Source organism: Pristis pectinata, chromosome 11, assembly GCF_009764475.1.
Source record: "Pristis pectinata isolate sPriPec2 chromosome 11, sPriPec2.1.pri, whole genome shotgun sequence".
Lineage (NCBI taxonomy): Eukaryota > Metazoa > Chordata > Chondrichthyes > Rhinopristiformes > Pristidae > Pristis > Pristis pectinata.
The window spans coordinates 47,381,111-47,402,850 of NC_067415.1; the positions used below are offsets into that span (position 1 = coordinate 47,381,111).

Consider the following 21,740-nt stretch of genomic DNA (forward strand, 5'->3'; position numbering starts at 1 on the left):
TTGGTTAAAGTGTACTACATTATTGATACAATTACACAAAATTAACAATTGTGATTTCCTTAATGTTATCAATTAAAAGTAAAATAGAGTGGATTTGCAACAACTTCTAAGGACACTTAAAACTAAGCATTAAATTATAATTGTTATAAGGCTACTACTTAAGATAAAAGAGCAGAACAAAAGAAATATGTTAATAATACCACATAAACAGAATGGGCATGTAATTGGCAAATGAGCTTCAGTATAGATACGTGCAAGGGGGTGCATTTTGTTCTGAAGAAGGAGGTCCATGTACTGGAAAATAATTGTAAAAGGTATAGAGGAGCACAGAGGTCAAAGGGTAGAGGTGCAAAAATTACTAAAAGTTAATGTAAACAAAAAATAAACATTTCACTGGGATTCATTTCCAGAGGAACAGGACAGTAGAGGTTTTAGAAATTACTCATACAGATGCATTTTCAGCACTGCTCAAAGGAATTTAACCAAACAGTTGCTGAGTGGGTTGGTGGAGTGCTACATTTGTTGTGGCTCCTCCATACAGATCAAAAGGACAAACACAGTTAAAGCAGAAGATGCCAGATTTTTCAGGTCAAATGCAGAAAATTCATTTGTGTCTGTGTGACCTGTAATCAGCACAGGTCATTCATAACAAACTGGCTGCAACAAGATAAACAAGACTTGTTTCTCTGCAACGTAAAGGGAACAAGTGTGACCTGAGCTGTGTCCATGGAGTCCAATGCAGTAAGTTAGACTATATTTGGAATTGAATGAACAACTCTGGGATACATATTGTAAAAAAATAAAGAGATGCACCAAAGAATCTGTCAGTCTATGATATACATCAATGTATGCAAAAAAAACTCTTGAGATATACACTCATGGCTGAATGAACCATTACTAAAATTTCATATCAAGGTACAAAACACATAAATGCAGTCAACAAAACTGAAATACAAGCATTATTTTATTTAGGACACTAAATTTTTATGAGTTATTGCCTTCAGTGTTAAGTGGTTTCATGTTTCTTGTAACCAGAATAATGTTGAATGAAAGAATAATCTAAAGCTTCTGCAAATATGTATTTGGCTCCATTCCAGAAGCAAGTTCTGAAACTACAATGACCAGTAAGCAGGGCCAATTCTATCATTTGCTTTGAAATACATGTGCAATAATGTAATATTGGTTGTTAACACTCACTGCTGTCTTAAGAACTGTGTTGTGTGACTGCTTGCACTCTGCGTTGTAACCTCACTTCATGTGATATCTGCCAGCTTTCTGCTTTTATGGAGAAAACCACAGTAAAAAATGCTTTTCTGAAACTGAAGGCTTTCCTCTTATCTAATAAATTTGCTGTTCAAGTTACCGACTACATTTTAGAGAGAGATACTAAGACAGGCTTTTAGAAGTAATGGTGGTTGCAATTTTAGATATTGTTCCTTGAATTTGAATACTGAATGTCAAGAACACTGATCACTTCCAATTAACATAACACATCAAACTGCACCAAGAGAGAGCAAGCTGCACAATTCAGTTCTGAGAGTACAAAAGGGAACAATAAAGCTGTCCAAGGTACTGGAGTTCTGGGGAAATAACTTATTTAAGTGGAAGAAAGAGCTGGCAATGACAGATAAACCAGAGCAGACAAGAATTAAGTATGTTATTGCAGCTCTCTGGTCACAGAAATTGTAGCATAACCATAAAGATCATTGGATTCATTACAACCCTCCAAGAAAATTACCACTTGACCATTACTGTTCTTTAACACCACCAGCTGTAGCAAAAATCCATTGGTACTTTTTTAATAGTGCTAAAATTGTTACTATATAATTGCAATTTCACAGATTTGAAGAAATCGTTCATCAGAGATAGATTATTCAAGGAATCTGGGAGTTTAGCCTGAGGTAACTACTTCCACGTAAGGCATTTAACTTAGAAAAATACATACAAAGTTCTGGAGCTATCCCAAGACCATCTAGAAATGTTGGATGGCCAACAGTAGCTAGGTCATGGGGTGAAAGTCAAGACAAAAAGCAGAATAGGAAAAGTACAGCCAAGGTGGGCTCGATTTTGCAAGTATAGGGGCTAGTAGCATGAGTGATAAAAAAAAGAAAATTCCTGGTTATGGGAAACTGCATGATGTGGATTGGAAAATCATTTTTACAAATGAATAGGACATTGAAAATCCATGGAACGGATGAGATGAGCTATGCAAGGACAAAAATAAGGTCAGCTTCAGAATGTCAGTTGAACTCAATGTACCGATGCCAGATGAGTCAATTCTCTGAAAAGACCACCCACTCATCAATGTCCACTCATAAACTCAAAGGACAGGTGCCCACACACAGCATCCTCACCTGTTGGTCATTGATAGTGAGGCACAGCTCACAGAAGACAACTTTGGAAGGTTCTCAAAGGACTGGGCAACATCACCTCACTTTCCACAGAGTAATAGAAAGGCAGAAAGCCATGTGAAGGTGGTCACAGACCTGATGAAGGAGATTAAATCATCACAGACAAACACGCCCCACCCCCTCCCTTCAGCATCTGACCCTTCCACAATACCCAAGGGATGATAAGCAGTCCTGTGCAGAGACCTATGAGTGAACCACTAGAACCCTACTCCAAGCAATAAAAGTGCTGCCAGAACCAGAACCACAGAAATTAGGTGTGTTACTATAACAGAGGTGCCAAAGATCCTGTAAGAACTGAAAACACAGTGAGGACAAAGCTCATATCAAACTTACACCAGACCTGGCAGAAGGCAGTGATGACTCATAATCATACATGTCATGATAGAAAAGGCCATCCCTCTTCGGAAATATAGCAGCCACCTCAGGGGGAGAACTAAAGATGTTTGATCAACTGAAGCAGGTATGGACATACCAGAGGAGTCAATGCTGATAAACAACCGGCTCTGGGAGAACTACAGCCAGTTGGAACAAATCTGGAAGGATTGTCCATTGATCCAAGTATCCAGAAGACTGTCAAAGTAAAGCACATCAAAACAGGACATTTTTGAATGTTTTTTTCCTTTTGTTATTCATTATTAAAGTAGGCATATGAAATCTGTATCATGTGTGATATTGGTTGTCAATAATCATTGCTGCTTAAATGTTACTCCATTTTAGGGATTGTCATGTGACTTATTGCTCTGTGTCACAATGTTGTCTTGTGTGGAACTGGCCTCTGTGGAGAAAGGCACATTAAAAATGTTGTACAAACTCTGTAAGCTTTCTTTTATTTAAAGTACCCTCGTTGTTCGTTTGAACCATGTACTATTTTTCAGTCTCATAGAAATGGACACTGATACAAGTTTGCTTCAGTAACACATGGAAATTCCCAGTAAAATGCAAGTACATTTTGGCTGACCACAACTATGAAGCAAAACAATTTCAAGGAATTATTTAAAATAAGATAGAATAGAACTCAAAGGTTAATTCAAAGGTAGAACAACCATTGTTTTAGAAGGACATTTTAAATTCTGGTCACGTTGGCTAAATAAGCATTCTGAAGAATTCTCATTGAATTTTGAGAAGTGTACTGGAAATATCAATATTAGCGGGTGTTCAACAATATAATTCAAATTAAAATGACCTTGAAAAATCACTCAGGTCAGAGCCAAGATATTCAGGCAGGTAAACATCCTGTTGTCCTTCACTTCTTCTGTGAATTGATTGAAGAAGGAATTCCAGTTCACTATGTAAAGATTTTCAAGCAATTTGGTAGCATCTCAGACAATGTTAATACGTTTTATGACATGTTTATCCAAGTCAGATACGTTATGGCTGAGCAATGTTATACATACATGCACGTTGATGGGCATCTCTGATACCATTCAAGAACTGAATCCACTCATCCATGGATCACTTTAGCAATTAATAATAATGTTTCACCTAACAACCTAACAGACAACATGACCACATTATCATATCACCCTTCTAAATACGAAGCCAACAGAAATAATTCTATTTTAAGCTATGAAAAAAGAGATAACCTAAATCATCTGCTCAGAATAAACATTCTACTGAGCAAAATTGAAACAGAGGTGTAGGCTAAGCTGCTTTGACCAAAATGCAACCAAGAGTGCAGCTAACACAACTAATTAATCTGAGAGAAACAAGTTAAAAAAATCCTGAACTCTCTGCACTTAATATTTCTTCTTTCTCAATTACATTCCAATGTGGTAAAAAACTACAAGATTTTTCTGATATTATTACTGTGACAGTAGAGCAATTAGGCTCTTTCTCCTTGCGATGTGTTTCATGCCTGTCACTGAATCCTCACCTTGAACTATCTAAAGGCTAGGCGTGTAGTTAAAATGCATAAAATTAGTAGATTCCCAACAGTACAAATTAAGTCCAAGTCAGTATCTATCTGAATAATCTGTGGATTTATAAAAGTCAAATTCTTTATGAATGAATATATCATTAGCGTTCAATAAATATTAATGAATCAACTTAAAAGTATTTTCCTTAGACTGTAATGCAATCCATAAAACATACTCAAAGACTGAAGAAATAATGATCCATAAAACAGCAAAGCAGCCGTGTAGTTTAAAGGTTCTGAGTAAGGTTACAGCAGACTAAGTAATCAATTGAAAAACTTGTATATGTATTGCTAACAATGAAAAACACCCACACCTCCCCCCCACACACACCTTGATTCTTGAAGCGTGACTTATTCTTAAATGATAAAATATTACTAGCTATTAATTTAATCAACCCTCTTCCCTGGTTTCAGACTAACGAACTAAGCTTATTTAGACCCACAACTGGAAGCTTCCAGCTGCAGAGTTGCTCTTCAAAGAGATAGCGAGAAATCATTAGTTTTCTCCCTCTCGGACCACATTCTGTGACTTTGCTTCAGTCACAGCCATTATTAAGAATAACTATCATAAGACTGACTGCAGGATGTCAGTGAGATTGGTTGTTTGAAATTGCTCAGGCATCCTGAGTAAAATCCTACTGGTGATGGAATCCACAGGATGACAGAATTGTAGCAGAGGTGTTAGTGTGGACCGTTAAAGGAAATAGCATAAATGCGATTCAAAGCTCAATTAGGCATGATTCTAGAAAGAAAGAGGAAAGAAAGAATCTTAAGAATGTATATTTATGCATACTTATGGGATTAATAAAGGATTATAATTACAATTCTGATAATCAGATGCTATTTATCATATGGATTAGCTGTTTTTAGTGAATGTTAAAAGTGTGAGCCACATTTGTATTCTGTGTGCTGCACTGCCAGATTTTTGTCCCCAGCTAAACTTAATTCAGTTAAAATCACAATCCTCAAACAGTGAAAATCACTGAAGGTTCATCCCATTCACACTCATCCTGGCCCTTGAATTCTAGTTGCAATTCCAGGATTATATTCAGCAGCAGCTAATCAATAGCATTCCATTTAAGGTCCATCAAGTGTCAATTGTCCTTTCAGATATAAACAAAGGTGACCTAGAATTTTAATTTGTTGCTAATTCTCTTTCTTTGTGAAATAAATAACCAACCTGCAATTCTTCACAATTAATACTTGATTGCAAATAATGGCTTCAAATGGGATTCAGAAGATATGCACTGTGAATGAGGAAAGGCCTTTCAGTAAAGAACTTCAGGATGTGAAATGAGTCATTACATCCGTTTCAAGGTAGTAACATTGAGGGTATACAATGCTCGGGCAAACAATTTGTTCCCTCCATTTAAAAGAACACTCCAATTGTTTTCTCATCCTAATTCTTGATTAAGCTTATTTTGTATCTTGCGGCCTGATTTTTGGCAGATTTGGGACATTCAGTGGAGGACAATAATGGGGAGAGCTCTTGCATTAAATGCCGTGTCCCGGAACGCCATGTTTCTCCTCGATACTAAACTTGCAGAAATTGTACCAATGGATATGCAAAGGTCATTCAGCCATGCCCTGCCTTTGAAAAACAAGTTACCTTTTGCATTAAGGAACCATCAGACGGTTGTCGGGAGTTGTGCCACCTTCCATTGGATTTCAACTTTGGTCCTTAAAGGTTCTCTTTCCTCAGGAAAAGTTGCACTATGATTAGTTCACAGCATAAAAGTCCATTCTCAGTTTTCTGGAATCTCAATACACTGGAAAGATATCAGCTACACTGTCTCTACAATATTCAATCAATTCACTGAAATGATAAAAATATGACCATCAACATCCCCAAGGCCAACATCCCAGGACTGAAGCTCTAGATACATTTAGTTGGCCACATTGAGCAGGCTACATCGCCCGCATGCTCAACACCATCCTCCTAAAACAGACAATCTAATCCAAGCTCTGCCATGGAAAATTACCACGCAGACAGAGAAAAAGATTCAAGGATTTGTCTCATAACAATTCGTTTTGCGGGGCTCGTTGAACTCCTTGATAGACCTTTACACAAAATAATATTTATTATGAATACCAAGTGCCAAAGTTTTGCAGTACAACCTCTTATGCATTGTCATCTAACAATCTCATTTGGATTGGTTTTGCTTGGTTTTAGACTTTCATTCAAATTATTCAGTGAACAAAATTAACTTTTACAGTCATAATCCAACAGAAGTGCTTATTTGATTCTCATTTCTAAGTTCTGTGAAAAGGCAAATAACATTTCTAATGGACATTTTTAGCTTCGAAACCATTTATTGCAATTATTTTGTTACACTAATAAAACAAAACAATTCTAATTAAGACATTTTACAAAAGCAAACATGTTTAAAATGTTCCAAAAATATTTCACTTTAATCTTCTAACATATTAAATAATTTGTAAAAGAGTTCATGAGATGTTAGATACAGTGCACTATTATTACATTATATTACAGGGTCCATAGCGACCAAGAGTTTATTTAATTAACCAGGTCAACAGTAGGCAGCATGATTATGACAAACTAGTCTTTCCTTGAGCCCCAACATCTCATCAAGTAAACATTTTAATAGGTTAATGCAGGTTTGCAATGAAGCCCTTCAAGAAAAACAATCACAGCTCACAAACTTGAAGAAGCTGAAAACATCATTTTTATCATGGTCAACATTAGCATTTTCCTAATAGGACAGGATGATTAAGCCTGGCTGTGTAATCAGTGAAGGAAGATGATGTGAAATCAGCCTCACAGTCTCAGAAGTTAATATTAAGTGTGATCAAAATGGTTCTTGTTAGGAAAAAAAGAGAAGAATGCAAAAGCTATTCACGGGGAATCAAAAGACGATAACTACTTGTTACTAATGAAAGTTGTACCTGTAATTGTAATTCTTAACAATGAAAATTCTTCCACTAGCTCATTGCTGTCATTGTTTTTCATAGAAATGTACACAGTATTTATTCCTTTGAAAGAGCACACAAATGATGACTCATTACTGACAGCCTGGAAATACCTTCACCTTTGCAAATAATTTATGGGATAGTTTGTACAGTATTGCTCTACTACATGCTTGCTACTTAACACATTGGTACAGATACGTTGTTTAATTTGTGGAGATTGGGGAGACTACATTCCTAGCAGAACAATAAGCTAATTTTAGGAATTCTAGAAAACTAAATATATCGTTGCTGAGTTTTAACTAAGCACTACCAAAAACATTTTATTTTTACATGTAAAATATCAATTTGCAAAAAATTACACTGAATTCCACATATCGCTTATTATGTAAAATGCTAGAAAATAAGTTATTCCAGAATCCAATTATACCTGGTATCATTCAGTGTACTTGTAAATGAGTTTCAGTTGCATGATGTGCATAAAGACATAAAAATACTGAACAATATTTTCACACTTTTTAACAATACTGGCTTGAAGTTCTCACAAACTTTTTCCATATACTTTCTTTCCAGTTGTGCTTTGCTATTAAGCATTATGGCTGCTAAGCGGAAGGTCCGCCCTCACTGATAATCTGGCAGATCTGCTGGAAAATCAGCAAATAGGCTGTACTCAGGTAAATTCTGAAAGGCTTTGCCTGGGGAAGCGTCTCACACATGATACCCCACATCGGTAGGGATGGCTCTGCAGACTGTTAGGGAGTTCCTGTGCTGGAAGTTTCTGCTTGCTTGTGCTCAGTTGGACCCAGTGCAAGTTTGGAGAGCACTTGGACCAGTGACACTTCCAGAAGGGTATAACTAGATTCAAATAGAGGGCCATGGCCTCGATTCCTAAATATTCAGACAGATTTTAGTTTCATCACAATTATTTCCCTTGTCCAATACTCATGACACCATCCACACCTTACAATGTCAACAAACACATTTTAACCTTACAGCAGGCCACACCCTAGCATGTTCCCTTTCATTTTGCAGGACTGTCTTGCACACACTATCAGGGAAGAGAAAAAAATCAGGTGGAATGCTACCATCTCTGCAATTCCTAAGTTCCTTGAAAACGACTGCACTGGAACTAATAGGTAGATAAAACATTTAAAAAAATGAGGAAATCCTCCCCAGGATATTTGACCATCTTACTCTCTTTTCTTTTTTTTGGTCCAGATTTCAGCACCTGCAGTCTCTTGTGTCTCCTTTCTTTTTTTATAATGACTTATCTCGCATGCACACTGCATGATAAAGGGGTGCCACTTTGAGCTCCCCTTCCGTTCTCCTTTGAATTGTTCAGAGTGGAGCAATTTGTAAAACTGCTGCCCCACACGACCAGCAATCCAGGTTCAATCCTGACCTCCTGTGGAGCTTGTGTGTTCTCCCAGCAACCTCATGTTTTTTTCTCCCCAGGTGCTCCGGTTCCCTCCCACATCTCAAAGATGGATTGATGGATTATATGGCCTGTAAATTATCTCTAGTGTATGGGTGAAGAGTAAGTTCTGGAGGAGTGGTTGGGAATATGGACAGAATAAAATGGGATTAGTGTAGAATTAATGTAGTTGGTTGCTTGATGGTCAGAATAAACTCAGTGGGTCAAAGGACCTGTTTCCATGCTGTACGGCCCTGTAATTCTGTAATGCCTCAGTTAGATCAGGGAGCACTCCTGATGATGTAGTTACTTTGTCCTTACAGGCACCAGCTCAAATTTCTTACCTTGCATTGTTCTGTGGGTCTGATTGAGGGGTCTACACTTCATTTCAGATGCATAGACTGAGGTGGTGGTTTAAGATGACTCATGAACCATGTTGCTGGAGCATGATGACAATGTGCAAAATGCATGTGATTCTTTAACTGGCATCATAACTTATGTCACAGCATACATGGTGATGCAAAATCACTGCTAACCCTGCTCATCAGTTTAGTGGAAATAGGATGCTCTGTTCCTGTACACTAGCAGCTTGGAGTTAGACCTCCTAAGAGAGAGAGAGAGATATCTTTATTAGTCACATGTACATCGAAACACACAGTGAAATGCATCTTTTGCATAGAGTGTTCTGTGGGCAGCCCGCAAGTGTCGCCATGCTTCCGGAGCTAACATAGCATGCCCACAACTTCCTAATCTGTACGCCTTTGGCATGTGGGAGGAAACCGGAGCACCCGGAGGAAACCCACGCAGACACGGGGAGAACGTACAAACTCCTTACAGACAGCTGCGGGAATTGAACCCGGGTCTGGTCCTTCTGTATCCTTTTCTTCAGCAGCTACTGTTGGTCTCTATACCTTGGCTTACAGCTCTTTCTCTGCCTGCAGCCCCAGTTACATGCCGGTGAGCAACTTTGTTCTAAGTTGACAAACAGGTCAGTTTACAATTACAACTGGAGCCTTCAGCAAATTTTAGACCCCAATACCCAGAAGGAAGCCTGAAAGTTCACATCAGTCTAAAATCACCAACCAGAGATTTGCCTGAAGATGGCAGAGAATATCTTCAAATTACACTGGGTAGGTTTCAGAACGAACAAGTGCAACGCTTCTAAGGGTCAAGTTAACTGAATGAGCAGCAATTACTAATAATTGACATTGCAAAAAAGTTAAATGTATTTGCTTCCTTAAGCCACATCATCTTATTTCCAAACTTGCTAAATTTGAGAAAAGTTTCTGCACACACAAATTCAGAATTACCTGCCCCCAGATAAGATTTAAATACTTACACCTGTTGTACAACACCAGCTCTGCATTATCACTGAGCCACAATACAATTAAATGTTAATATATAGTATAACATAATCAAAAATAAAATAATAAACTTTATACTTACTTTCAGCAAACTAGATTTTGCTTACACTTTGCCATTTTTGTTGAATTTAATTTTCTAGTGCATAGTTCACCTTCTTTATTAAATTTTATCTTGTATCAATGATGGCAGCTTACCACATGTAGGATTTTAAATTAGTAAAAGGGACAGAAAACTGCAGTTTACTAAAGGATTAGAGTTTGAAGGACTTGTCAATGGCTCTGCATATATTCTCTTTCTGTTATCTTAATTTGTGTCTTCAAAATATATCCAAGGCTGAGGGGTGGGACAAGGTCATTGTAAGTGACATAATTATTAACAAAATGAAATAGAACAGAGTTCCTCAATGACGTCCATTCCTCTGTCCTCCCTCTCTGATCCCAGATCTATTATCACCTTTTCCGTTCTCTGATCCCAGATCTCTGATCACCTGTTCTGTTCTCTGATTTCAAATCTACAATCACTTGTTCCATCTTTCTGATCCCAGTTCTACTGTCACCTCTCCCATGCCCCTGATCCCAGTTCTATTATTGCCTATTCCTCCTGCAAATCTTGTTGGAACTCAAAACCTTTCCGGTGGTAATACACATGTTACAGATGCCATTTGAAGCTTGTGTTTGAACCACAGCACCGACAATTGAATTGTGATAAGGTCCAACTGGAGCTGCTGGGCTGGGAGTAAGCCAGATTTGAACATGTCATTGATATTCATACAAAAAGCCTTGAATTGAATCCAATCTCCATTGTTATCAAATTATTTTATAGAATTTTATTTTGGGGAAGGTGACAGAAGATGACATCAGTGCAACATTTTCAGTCATACAAAAAAACTTAAATGTGCCGATCATTTTGTGTTCACTGGTGAACCACCACTGTCCTTGGGTTCTGACATAACCAACATTAATGGCTATTGTAGAAAAACTCAAGTCCCTATAACACCATTTACTGAGTGAAATCCTTATGTTTATGCCTTATGCATATATGAAATTTCTACAAATGGAACAAGTCACAAACATAAACATGAAGTAAATTCGTGATGCAAATGCAGGTTCCAAGAAACTTTATGACTTTGATTCACATTGACAAATATCCATCTTATAATTTCCTTGTCTTGTCTAAAAGAGATCCAGAGCAAAATCTAGACATCTCCCAATAAAATGAGAGGAACACTGGACTGTAATACCCATTAATCTGATAGCTAAAGAGCAGCAGAGTAGAGGACAGGAAAAAAATACATGTTAAGACAAAAAATAGAGACCATTGGATTAAACATTTTCAAAACAATCGTGAATAACTTACAAAGCAGCCAAAACCAGATTCTCATCAACTATTGTGTCACATGTGTTAGTACGTAAAACCAATGGAATAGTAGTGAAGAGCATAAATACTCAATGCAATATTTCATTCTCACCCTATTATTTAAAAGCAGTCAATAATCTCCATAACTCCTTTGATGAGGTACTCTGTGGTACTTATTCCTCATGAGCTTGGAATATTGGCCCAAGAATCCAGTCCAGTAGAGTTGATATTGATGGGAGGATTAGTAGTGAGTTCAATCACTGGGGCCGTATCTGGATAGACGATTTCCACAATAGTCACATATGTCCCAGTCAAAAAGCCAATGATTCCTATCAGTGCTATGAAGATGTCCTTCAGAAGCAACCAGATGGAGATGCCTTCTCCAGAAAAGGTGATGATCTCCAGAAAGGGAGGGAAGATGAGGGCTAGAGCACTGCTGCTGACGGCTCCAACAAGTGAAATCACTAAATCAAGACGCGGAATTAAAATAGCTGTGGCACCTGGGTAAAAATAAGAAAGAATGTGTAGGGTTTAATTGAAGAAAATATTATATGCATAAAACCTACTTAGTAAATTGCTTATTGTCCAAAAATGTTTGAATACATTAAATATGGAAAAGAATACAAATAAAACATGTTGGAGAATTAAGAAATTTTCAAAACCACATAGCAGATTTTTCAAAGAAGTTGGAATAGAACTTTTATTACCAAAGCAAATCTAGGCTTAATTTGCAGCACTCTTACTACTGAGTCAGAAGATTATGGAGATGAACTGGAGTTTGGTGCTGGCTTGTTGGAGGTATAAACTGGAAATAATTTCTGCATTCATTAGACCCCACATTCAGGAAGAGATCCTGAAAGGGGCTGTAAGATGCTATTTGCATTATGGTAAAGAAGTGTATAAAGTGAAGTTTGCACTCAGGATGAACAGAATTGTGTGGATACACAAAATATTGGGACAGCAGGTGAACACTTTAAAGGTGCGGATTACATATTATAAGGAATGGGAAGCTGGTCAAAAGTGGGAGCAGACATTTGCTACCTCAGGCATTGAGGGCTGCTCTCTGGTTTTACTGAAAGCAGCACAGGGTGCTCATAATTATCTGTGGAACTCCATTACCTTACGTATCAGTTTGGGACCCCAGTAGGTATAACAGCCATTGTCTTCAGTGAATTTATTGACGTTCAGTTTACACCCGAACAATGCAAATCTCAGGTTCTACATCCTCACACAACATAGCCAAGTACTGAATCAGAGACTCTAACCATCAGTCTTAATAGTAATGATTTACATTGCTTACAGGATTTTGACGTTATAGGCTTTACAGAAACACATGATCTCACGTGCGGATGAATATCTAGCGAATTCACAGTTGAATTATATTTCAGTTGCAGACTTTGTTTAGTTAACATCTCATAATGTTAGTGAGATCGTTTAAACAGATGGAAAGGTTTCTGGCAGAGAAAGAAATATCAGAAATGCTTTAGGCAGCCTCAAGGAATGCAAATTCCAAATGATCGCTCTGCCAAACTAATTTGCTTGGTAAGAGTAGATGCATTTTCCAATAGTGACTGAATCTCTGAGTTAGGGACCTGCTTTCTTGAACATTATCCATTCTCGAAATGGATGAATGGTAAATTCCTAGAAAGAAAGTAGTAAACAGTCCAAATTGTTCTCAGGTTCAGTAAGTTATTGACAATATAATTGGGGCACAGTGAAATAATGGCTCAGTGAATCATTTTCTCTCATATTAAACAGAATGTTCTGAGTTCAAGTCAGATTCCACAGACTAATATAGACAAAATTTTGCTGACCCTATAGCACTGAGCAAGTGCTCCACTGTCAGGGATGCTGCTTCATGATTAATATTGGCCAGAGTACCAGGGATAATTCCCACCCAGCTCTTTAAAATAGTCCTGTGTTACTTTATGCTTGCCTGAGAGTAAAGAAAGGAAGGGCCCTTCCATTCGAACAACGGAGATTATAAAGGCAAAGTATTTTCCAAAAAACTTTCCAATTTAAACGCAAAATATTTTCCACTGGATCATTTACAAATATTAATATCAAATTATTACAAAGGCCCTAAATTGCAATGTCGTGGAACTTATTGGATTCAGCAATGGGCTTGATCAGCCGATCCCCTGCCATTTCTGGGCTCTCTAGACTCTCTAGATTGTACTCAGGGTCTCCTGTAGGCCACTCCCAGAGCTTGGATGGATAGAATCAGACCAATCAGTTCCCTGGATCAGAGCGATGAACTCCAACACATCAAGGAGTGTGTATTGAAAAAGAGACAAAAAGGATTTACTTACATTTAGAAAAGCATGGATTTATAAGGGTTAATCAGCATGGCTTTGTGCATTATGATCGATGCAGGCTATAGTGGGCTGAAGGACCTGTTCCTGTGCTGTACTGTTCAATGTAAACAACAATTGCTAGGATGTGACATGACTTAATGGCATGAATTAAGTACTGTAAGGAAGCAAAAGAAACTATTTATGCAGTTTGAGCTGTTTTTCTCCCCAGAAACAAAAATGCAGACTGAGTTTTGCAAATTACCACAAGTAATTAAAGTCAGTATTTTTTCTGTTTTCTCTGACTTGCCTGCAACTCAGCTGCTATTTTTAAATTTTTCCCACAATTTAGGTAGGGCTTAACAGAGCGAATAAAACAGTGATTAACTTACAATTGCCTTTTTTTAATCATACGATTAATCATGATTAAGTTTTTTTAATTGCTCCACAGCCTATGAAAAATTACAATCTGCTTTGGAAACATGTAGTCATAGGATTATACAGCACAGGAGCCCATTTGATCCACCCTGTAATTGTCCATTCTTTGAATGAGTTATTCATATAGTTATACTCCCTATATCTTTCCCCACAACCTGCAAATTCTTCTCTTCCACGTCTTTAAGTAACTATTCTTTCAGGGTAAGTTAATCTACAGTAATAATTTGGCAGAAAAATTAAAAATATTATAAGATTCTAATTTTTAGCCAGAAATTGAGAGTGAGATTATCTAGCCTTCTCTCTCTACACAAAACATATATAAAACATCTGCTAGAAGTTGAGTGTATATTTGTACATATTAAATGCACAGGCAACATCATTTTCTAAAGATTATGCTAATCTATAAGTAGCCAAATCTTAGAAAAAAACATATTATTCCTTTTGCCTGGAAATAATTGAAAAGGCAATTAATAATGTTCTCACATGTAAGTGCTTCATGGTAAAAATAACATGGAGTTCAGTAATACACAGGATTTATTTTATTTTGACAGAAATTACTGATATTAAATATGGGCAGCAGGGAAATTTTAAGAACACAATTGTCACAGAGTCATACAGACAACTGTGTTGTTAAATAAGAACAGAAAATGCTAGAAAATCTCAGAAAGAGAACAAGAAATTTTCTGCCGAAGGGACACAGAGTCAAAACATTGATTGTTCCTCTTACCGTAGGTGCCACCATTTTCTGTTTTTATTTTGGATTTCCAGCATCTGTTGTGTTTTTCTTATTTTTATTTGTGTTCTTAAAATTTCCCTACTGTCAATATTTGAATCAATAATTTTGTTCAAAGAAATTCACAATGAAACACTGACATGTGAGACACTTTTAATGCTATATTGTGTCATGGGAAAAATACCTCCACTGTTTGAGAGAGAAATAGATGTTAATGCGGGAAAAACAAGGACATCCCTGAACATCTCTTTATGATTTATAGTTCTCAAACAACTGTGCACAGTTGATGGTTTGCTACCTCTTGTAAGACTAATTAAATGATTTATTCATTTCTTTAGATATCGGCCATAACTTCACATCCCCTGAAAAGAATGAAATAAATCCTATTCATTCTAAACTTGGGTCACATTGATTGTACTTGGAAATACATAATTCATCTAATAACAATAAAACAACGAAATGGCAGAAATGTACAATCATTTTTTACATTTTACAGAACACTGCAAATATCCCTAGGATAACAGATGGGCTAATTTGGAGGAACCTGTAAAAATCCCAATCACAGTACAGGAGAAGACTATTGAATGGTTCCCTTATACAATGAGATGGACTATGACCTCACGATCTACCTTGTGACCTTGCACCTTATTGCTCTGCACTTTCTCTGTGGCTGTGACACTTTACTCTGTACTGTTACTGTTTTTACCTGTACTACATTGTACTAACTCAGTGTAACTGCACTGTGTAATGAATTGACCCATACGATTGGTTTGTAAGACCACCTCGGTACAAATGACAATAATAAACCAATATCAATACCAATACCAGAAACTCACCGGGATAAAGGTGGACAAATCACCAGAACCTGATGGCCCAAGGGTTTTAAAGGAAGTAGCTGATGAGATAGGGGACCTATTGGTTGAAATTCACTCAATTCTGGGAGAGTACCAGAAGATTGGAAAGCAACCACTTTGACTCCCTTGCTTAAAAAGAGAAGACAGAAGGTGGAGAACTATAGGGCAGTTAATTTAACATCTATTGTTGGCAAGATGCTAGAGTCAAGAATCAAAGACAATATAACTAATCATTTAGGAAAGCTAAATATAATCAAATCTAGCTAACATAGTTTTATCAAATCTAGTTAATATGGTTTTATCAAATCTAGTTAACATGGTTTCTAGATTCTTTGAAGATGTGACTGGGAGAGTTGACAGAGGGGGATGTGTATTTCCAGTGTATATAGATTTGCAAAAGGCATTTGACAAGGTGTCACATAAGAGGCAGGTGCATAAGAGCCCAAGGAATTGGAGCAAGTGTGTTAGCATCGACTGAAAACTGGCTGTCACATGGAAAACAAGGAGTTGGAATAAATAGGCTCTTTTCAGGCTGGAGGGATGTAACTAGTGGAGTACCCCAGCAATTGATTATTCGCCCTCAACTGTTTATTATTTACATTAATAACCTAGAGTAGGGAATTAAATTTAAGATTTCCAAGTTTACTAACGATATGTAAATAGATGGAAGGCATAATGTGATGAGGACATTGTGATTCTGCAATGGGATATACTGTACGTAGATCGAGTTATTGGGTGAAAACCTAGCAAATGGAATTTAATGTGGGGAAGTGCACTTCAATAGGTGGATTATTATCTAAGTGGAGAGAGACTGCAAATGAATGGATTTCAAAGTGATCTAGGTGTTCTAGTACACAAATCACAAGAAGTTAGCAGGTAGGTCCAATAAGTAGTTAAGAAAGCAAATGGCATGTTGGTTTTTATTGTGAAGGGGGTTGGAAGTTAAGAATAGGGAGCTTTTGTTATAGTTGTACAGTGTGCTGAGGCCACACCTGGAATACTGTGCTCAGTTTTGGTCCCTTTGTCTAAAAAGGATATAGTAGCATTGGAGGCAATCAAAAGCAGACTCACCAGGCTAATTACTGTGATTAGAGATTTGTCCTAACAAGAGAGGCTCAGCAGTTTGAGTCAGTATACCTTAGAGTTTGGAAGAATATAGGATGACCTTATTCAAACATATATGAGCCTAAGGAGGCTTGACAGGGTAGATTTTGAGATGTTTTCACTGGAGAGAAAGTTATGAACAAGGGGACATAACTACTAAATAAGGGATATTTAAAACTGAGGTGCACAGAAATTTCTTCTCTAAGAGGGTAGTGAATCTCTGAAATTCTCTGCCACAGAGGGTAGTGGAGGCCAGATCATTAGATATACTGAAGGTGAATATAGGTAAGTATTTGAAAGATGGAGGAACTGAAAGTTATGGGGAATTGGTACAGAGGAAGAGTTGAGGCCAGTGTAGATCAGCTATGATCATGTTGAATAGCAGGGCAGGCTTGAGGGGCCTGGTGGCTTACGCCTGCTTCTACTTTCTTGTGTTCCCGTGTTCTTGTGATTCCTGTACTAGTGCTATGCTCAAATATTGTATGAAGAGATTGAGTGTAATTGCAGCAGTGACACTAGTGGATTTGGGTGGTACAGTAAATCATTTCAGGTGTAGATCCTTTATTCGAAGATACCCAGGATTTTCCAAAAACATGAGTGGAAAAATATTGAAAAACTGGGTCAATGAATTCCTTCAATGTGGAGCCGGCCTTTTTTCCATACAAATGACCCATGCAATGTATGAATATCGACTACTGTATGCTCATTGTACAATCATAAAAGACACCAAAAACTTAACGGTCCAGATCTTGTGGCAACACATCAGCAATCCCTCAGATACCCAATCGCAACTCAGGATACCATATTAATGCACGAGACCTGAAGCTGCAGCTGCCACTGGTTTTACATCAATATTCTCCTCATGGAATACAGTGTGAGAGTGCTACTTAGGCAGTTTGTGCTACACTGACACTCAAAATTCAACGAAAAAATCTGTGTCAGGTCCACAGCTTCACCAATAATTTCAATGGAGGGGAACAGTTGTAAGGGACTAAGGTATTAGTTAATCTAGATGATTTTTTTTTATCTGTTTGAGTTTATTTAAATGTTTTAAACATTTTATGTTTTGTAGTGTTCTCATTTTAAAAGTTTTTTTAGAAGTTTACTTGGAAAAGTTTAATATGTTTTAGGTGTTTTTAACAGTTTAAATAGTTTGTAATAGATTTTAATCCTTTTAAAATGTTTTTGAATGATATAAACATTGAGAACTTTCCAAATTTTAAGAACCAACTGTGGCTCAACCAACTGACAAAGTTTAATAGTTGTTTTGTGGCTGACATTTGCCCTGCCACACCCTCCCTTTGAGATCCTAGTGTGGTGTAAATGGTTCTGTCAACACAAAGCATCTCACAAGGGTTGTAGCCACCTTGGACTGCTTTAAGAAGTCCAAACTTTTCTCACAACTCAGTGTTGAGTGTGGGCTAATAATAAGTAAGAACAAATTTTGAAGCTATGTTTCAAGTTAATCAGTATTCAACCAACTGAACCACACTAAACAATATATATATTTCAGAATTTTGATGGAACTATCTGTATCAATGACTGAAATTATTTATAGCAACAAAATCTCAGTGGTAACATGACAGTTGTGCAGCATTAATATTAAAATGATGCAAGGAATTTTATTCTGTTATTTGAAATTTGGCTTAATCTATTTTGCAGAAAGGAAATAGGTGACCTCCTTCAGAAAAGAGTTTTAATCTTCTTTGCATAGCTTTAACATCAAATTTAAACTACACAAGTGCAAATACATATTTGGTGATATGTTATATACCGAATAAGGAGGATTACTTGAATGTGCAAAATAGATTTCTATAAACGATATATTCTGAATAATAATAAAATAGATATAATGAGATTTCAACAGGTATGACTGTTTAAAATTATTTCCAAAGGTCAACTTCTGAACAATCCTAATTTTCACATGCAGCTATACTCAATTCATCTTTTTGTTTTCAGATCAAATATACCCAAAGAACTGCCATTTTCAGTTATTCTTTTACACCATGGGAGAAGACTAGTTTTATAACCAAGGCCACTATGGGGAAATGTATATCTCAACCTCACACTGCGTCCTGTACAGCGAGTATAGGGAACATAGAACATAGAACAATTACAACACAATTCAGGCGCTTCGGCCCACAAAGCTGTGCCGAACATGTCCCTACCCTAGAAATTACTAGGCTTACCCATAGCCCTGTATTTTACTCAGCTCCACATACCTATCTAACAGTCTCTTGAGAGACCCTATCGTATCAGCCTCCACCACCGTTTCCGGCAGCCCATTCCATGCACTCACCACTCTCTGAGTAAAAAACTTACCCCTGACATCTCCCCTATATCTACTCCCCAGCACCTTAAACCTATGTCCTCTTGTGGCCACCAATTCAGCACTGGGGAAAAGCCTCTGACTATCTACCCTATCAATACCTCTCATCATCTTATACACCTCAATCAGGTCCCCCCTCATCCTCCGTCTCTCCAAGGAGAGAAGGCTGAGTTCCCTCAACCTGCTTTCATAAGGCATGCTCCGCATTCCAGGAAGCATCCTTGTAAATCTCCTCTGCACCCTCTCTATGGCTTCCACATCTTTCATGTAGTGAGGTGACCAGAACTGAGCACAATACTCAAAAAAAGTTAAAAAACAGTACCTTGAGGGTAGTAATCTCTGGATTACTCCCAGTGCCACGTTCTAGTGAGGACAGGAATAGAAAGAAAGAACAGATGAATGCATAGCTGAGGAGCTGGGGCAGGGGACAGGATTTCAGGTTCTTGGATCATTGGAACCTCTTCTGGGGCAGGGGTGACCTGTACAAGGGGAATGGGTTGCACCTTAACTGGAGGGGAACCAATATCCTGGCAGGGAGGTTAGCTGGTGCTTCTCAGGAGAGTTTAAACTAGTTTGGCAGGGGGATGGTAACCAGAACACCAGACCAAAAAGTGGAGGGATTCAAGGGAAGGTAGATGTCACGACCAGTAAGTCTGTAAAGAAGGAGAGGCAGGAGCAAGGTAATACACACGATGGGACGCAAGGGTTGAAGTGTATTTATTTTAATGAAAGGAGTATTAAGGATAAGGGAGATGAATTTGCAGCATGGATCCATACATGGAACTATGCTGTTGTGGCCATTACAGAGACTTGGTTGACAGGGGGACAGGACTGGATGCTTAATGTTCCAGGATTTCAATGTTTTAGATGAGATAGAGAGGGAGGTACAAGAGGGGGAGGAGTTGCACTACTAGTCAACAGAAGCGTAACCCTTCCTGATGAGCTTAACGCATTCTATGCACGTTTTGAACAGAAGGGAATTGGTTTGTCACCACCCGCTCTGACAGCCTCCAATGCAACTGAACCTGTGGTCATCGTTGAGGACGTAAGATCAGTCTTCTGGAGAGTGAACCCAAGGAAAGCACCTGGCCTGGATGGTGTCCCTGGCTGTGTCCTCAGATATTGTGCTTATCAGCTGGTGGCGGTATTTAACCTCTCCCTGCTTCAATCTCAGGTTCCCACCTGTTTTAAGAAGACCACTGTTATCCCGGTACCTAAGAAAAACAAGTTAACGTGCCTTAATGACGACCAACCGGTGGCTCTGACGTTCACCATCATGAAGTGTTTCAAGAGGCTGGTCATGGCAAGCAGTAACTCCAGCCTCCTGGAAAACCTCAACCCACTGCAATTTGCCTACTGCCAAAATAGGTCTATAGTGGATGTCATCTCCCTGGCCCTACACTCATCTCTGGAGCATCTGGACAGTAAAGACACCTATGTTAGACTACTGTTTATTGACTACAGCTCCGCCTTCAATACTATAATTCGAAGCAAACTCATCACCAAACTCTGAGACCTGGGACTCAACATCTCCCTTTGCAACTGGATCCTTGACTTTCTGACCAACAGACTGCAATCAGTGAGGATAGGCAGCAACGCCTCCAGCATGATTATTCTCAACACTGGTGCCCCACAAGGCTATGTCCTCAGCCCTCTACTCTACTCCCTAAATACTCATGACTGCATGGCCAGATTCTGCTCTAACTCCATCTACAAGTTTGCAGATGATACCACCGTTGTAGGCCATATCTCAAATAAGGATGAATCAGAGTACAGGAAGGAGATAGAGAGCTTAGCGACATGGTATCATGATAACAACCTTTCCCTCAATGTCAGCAAAACAAAAGACCTAGTCATTGACTTCAGGAAAGGGGCAGTGTACATGCACCTATCTACATTAATGGTGCTGAGGTCAAGAGAGTTGAGAGCTTCAAGTTCTTAGGAGGGAACATCACCAATAGACTATCCTGGTCCAACCACGTAGCGCCATGGCCAAGAAAGCTCACCAGCGCCTCTATTTCTTCAGGAGGCTAAAGAAATTTTGCCATTCACCAACTTTTATTGATGCACCATAGAAAGTATCTTATCTGGATGCATCAGAGCTTGGTATGGCAACTGCTCTGCCCGGGACCACAAGAAACTGCAGAGAGTTGTGGACACATCTCAGCACATCACAGAAGCCAGCCTCCCCTCCATGGATTCTGTCTATACCTCTCGCTGCCTTGGTGAAGCAGCCAGCATAATCAAAGTCCCCACCCACCCAGGTCATTCTCTCTTCTCCCCTCTCCCATCAAGCAGAAGATACAGGAGTCTGAGGGCACATACCACCAGGCTCAAGGACAGCTTCTATCCCACTGTGATAAGACTATTGAATGGTTCCCTTATACAATGAGATGGACTCTTGACCTCACAATCTACCTCATTGTGACCTTGCACCTTATTGTCTACCTGCACTGCACTTCCTCTGTAGCTGTGACACTTTACTCTGTATTCTGTTATTGTTTTTGCCCTGCATTACTTCAATGCATTGTGTAATGAACTGATCTGTATGAATGGTACGCAAGACAAGTTTTTCACTGTACCTCGGTACAAGTGACAA

General features: G+C 38.3%; 1 protein-coding gene across 2 annotated transcripts in view; it reads right to left on the bottom strand.

Moving 5' to 3' along the window:
• Positions 1-10,780: 10,780 nt before the first annotated feature.
• The window catches only part of slc36a4 (solute carrier family 36 member 4), a 269,341-nt gene continuing 258,381 nt past the window's right edge, over positions 10,781-21,740 (bottom strand). Inside the window, exon 11 of one of the 2 annotated variants that reach the window (XM_052026138.1) lies at positions 10,781-11,889. In XM_052026138.1, coding sequence (XP_051882098.1) covers positions 11,570-11,889 — 320 coding nt within the window. In that variant the 3' untranslated portion in view covers positions 10,781-11,569. The remainder of the gene's footprint in view (positions 11,890-21,740) is intronic. The other variant, XM_052026139.1, reaches the window with a different exon arrangement.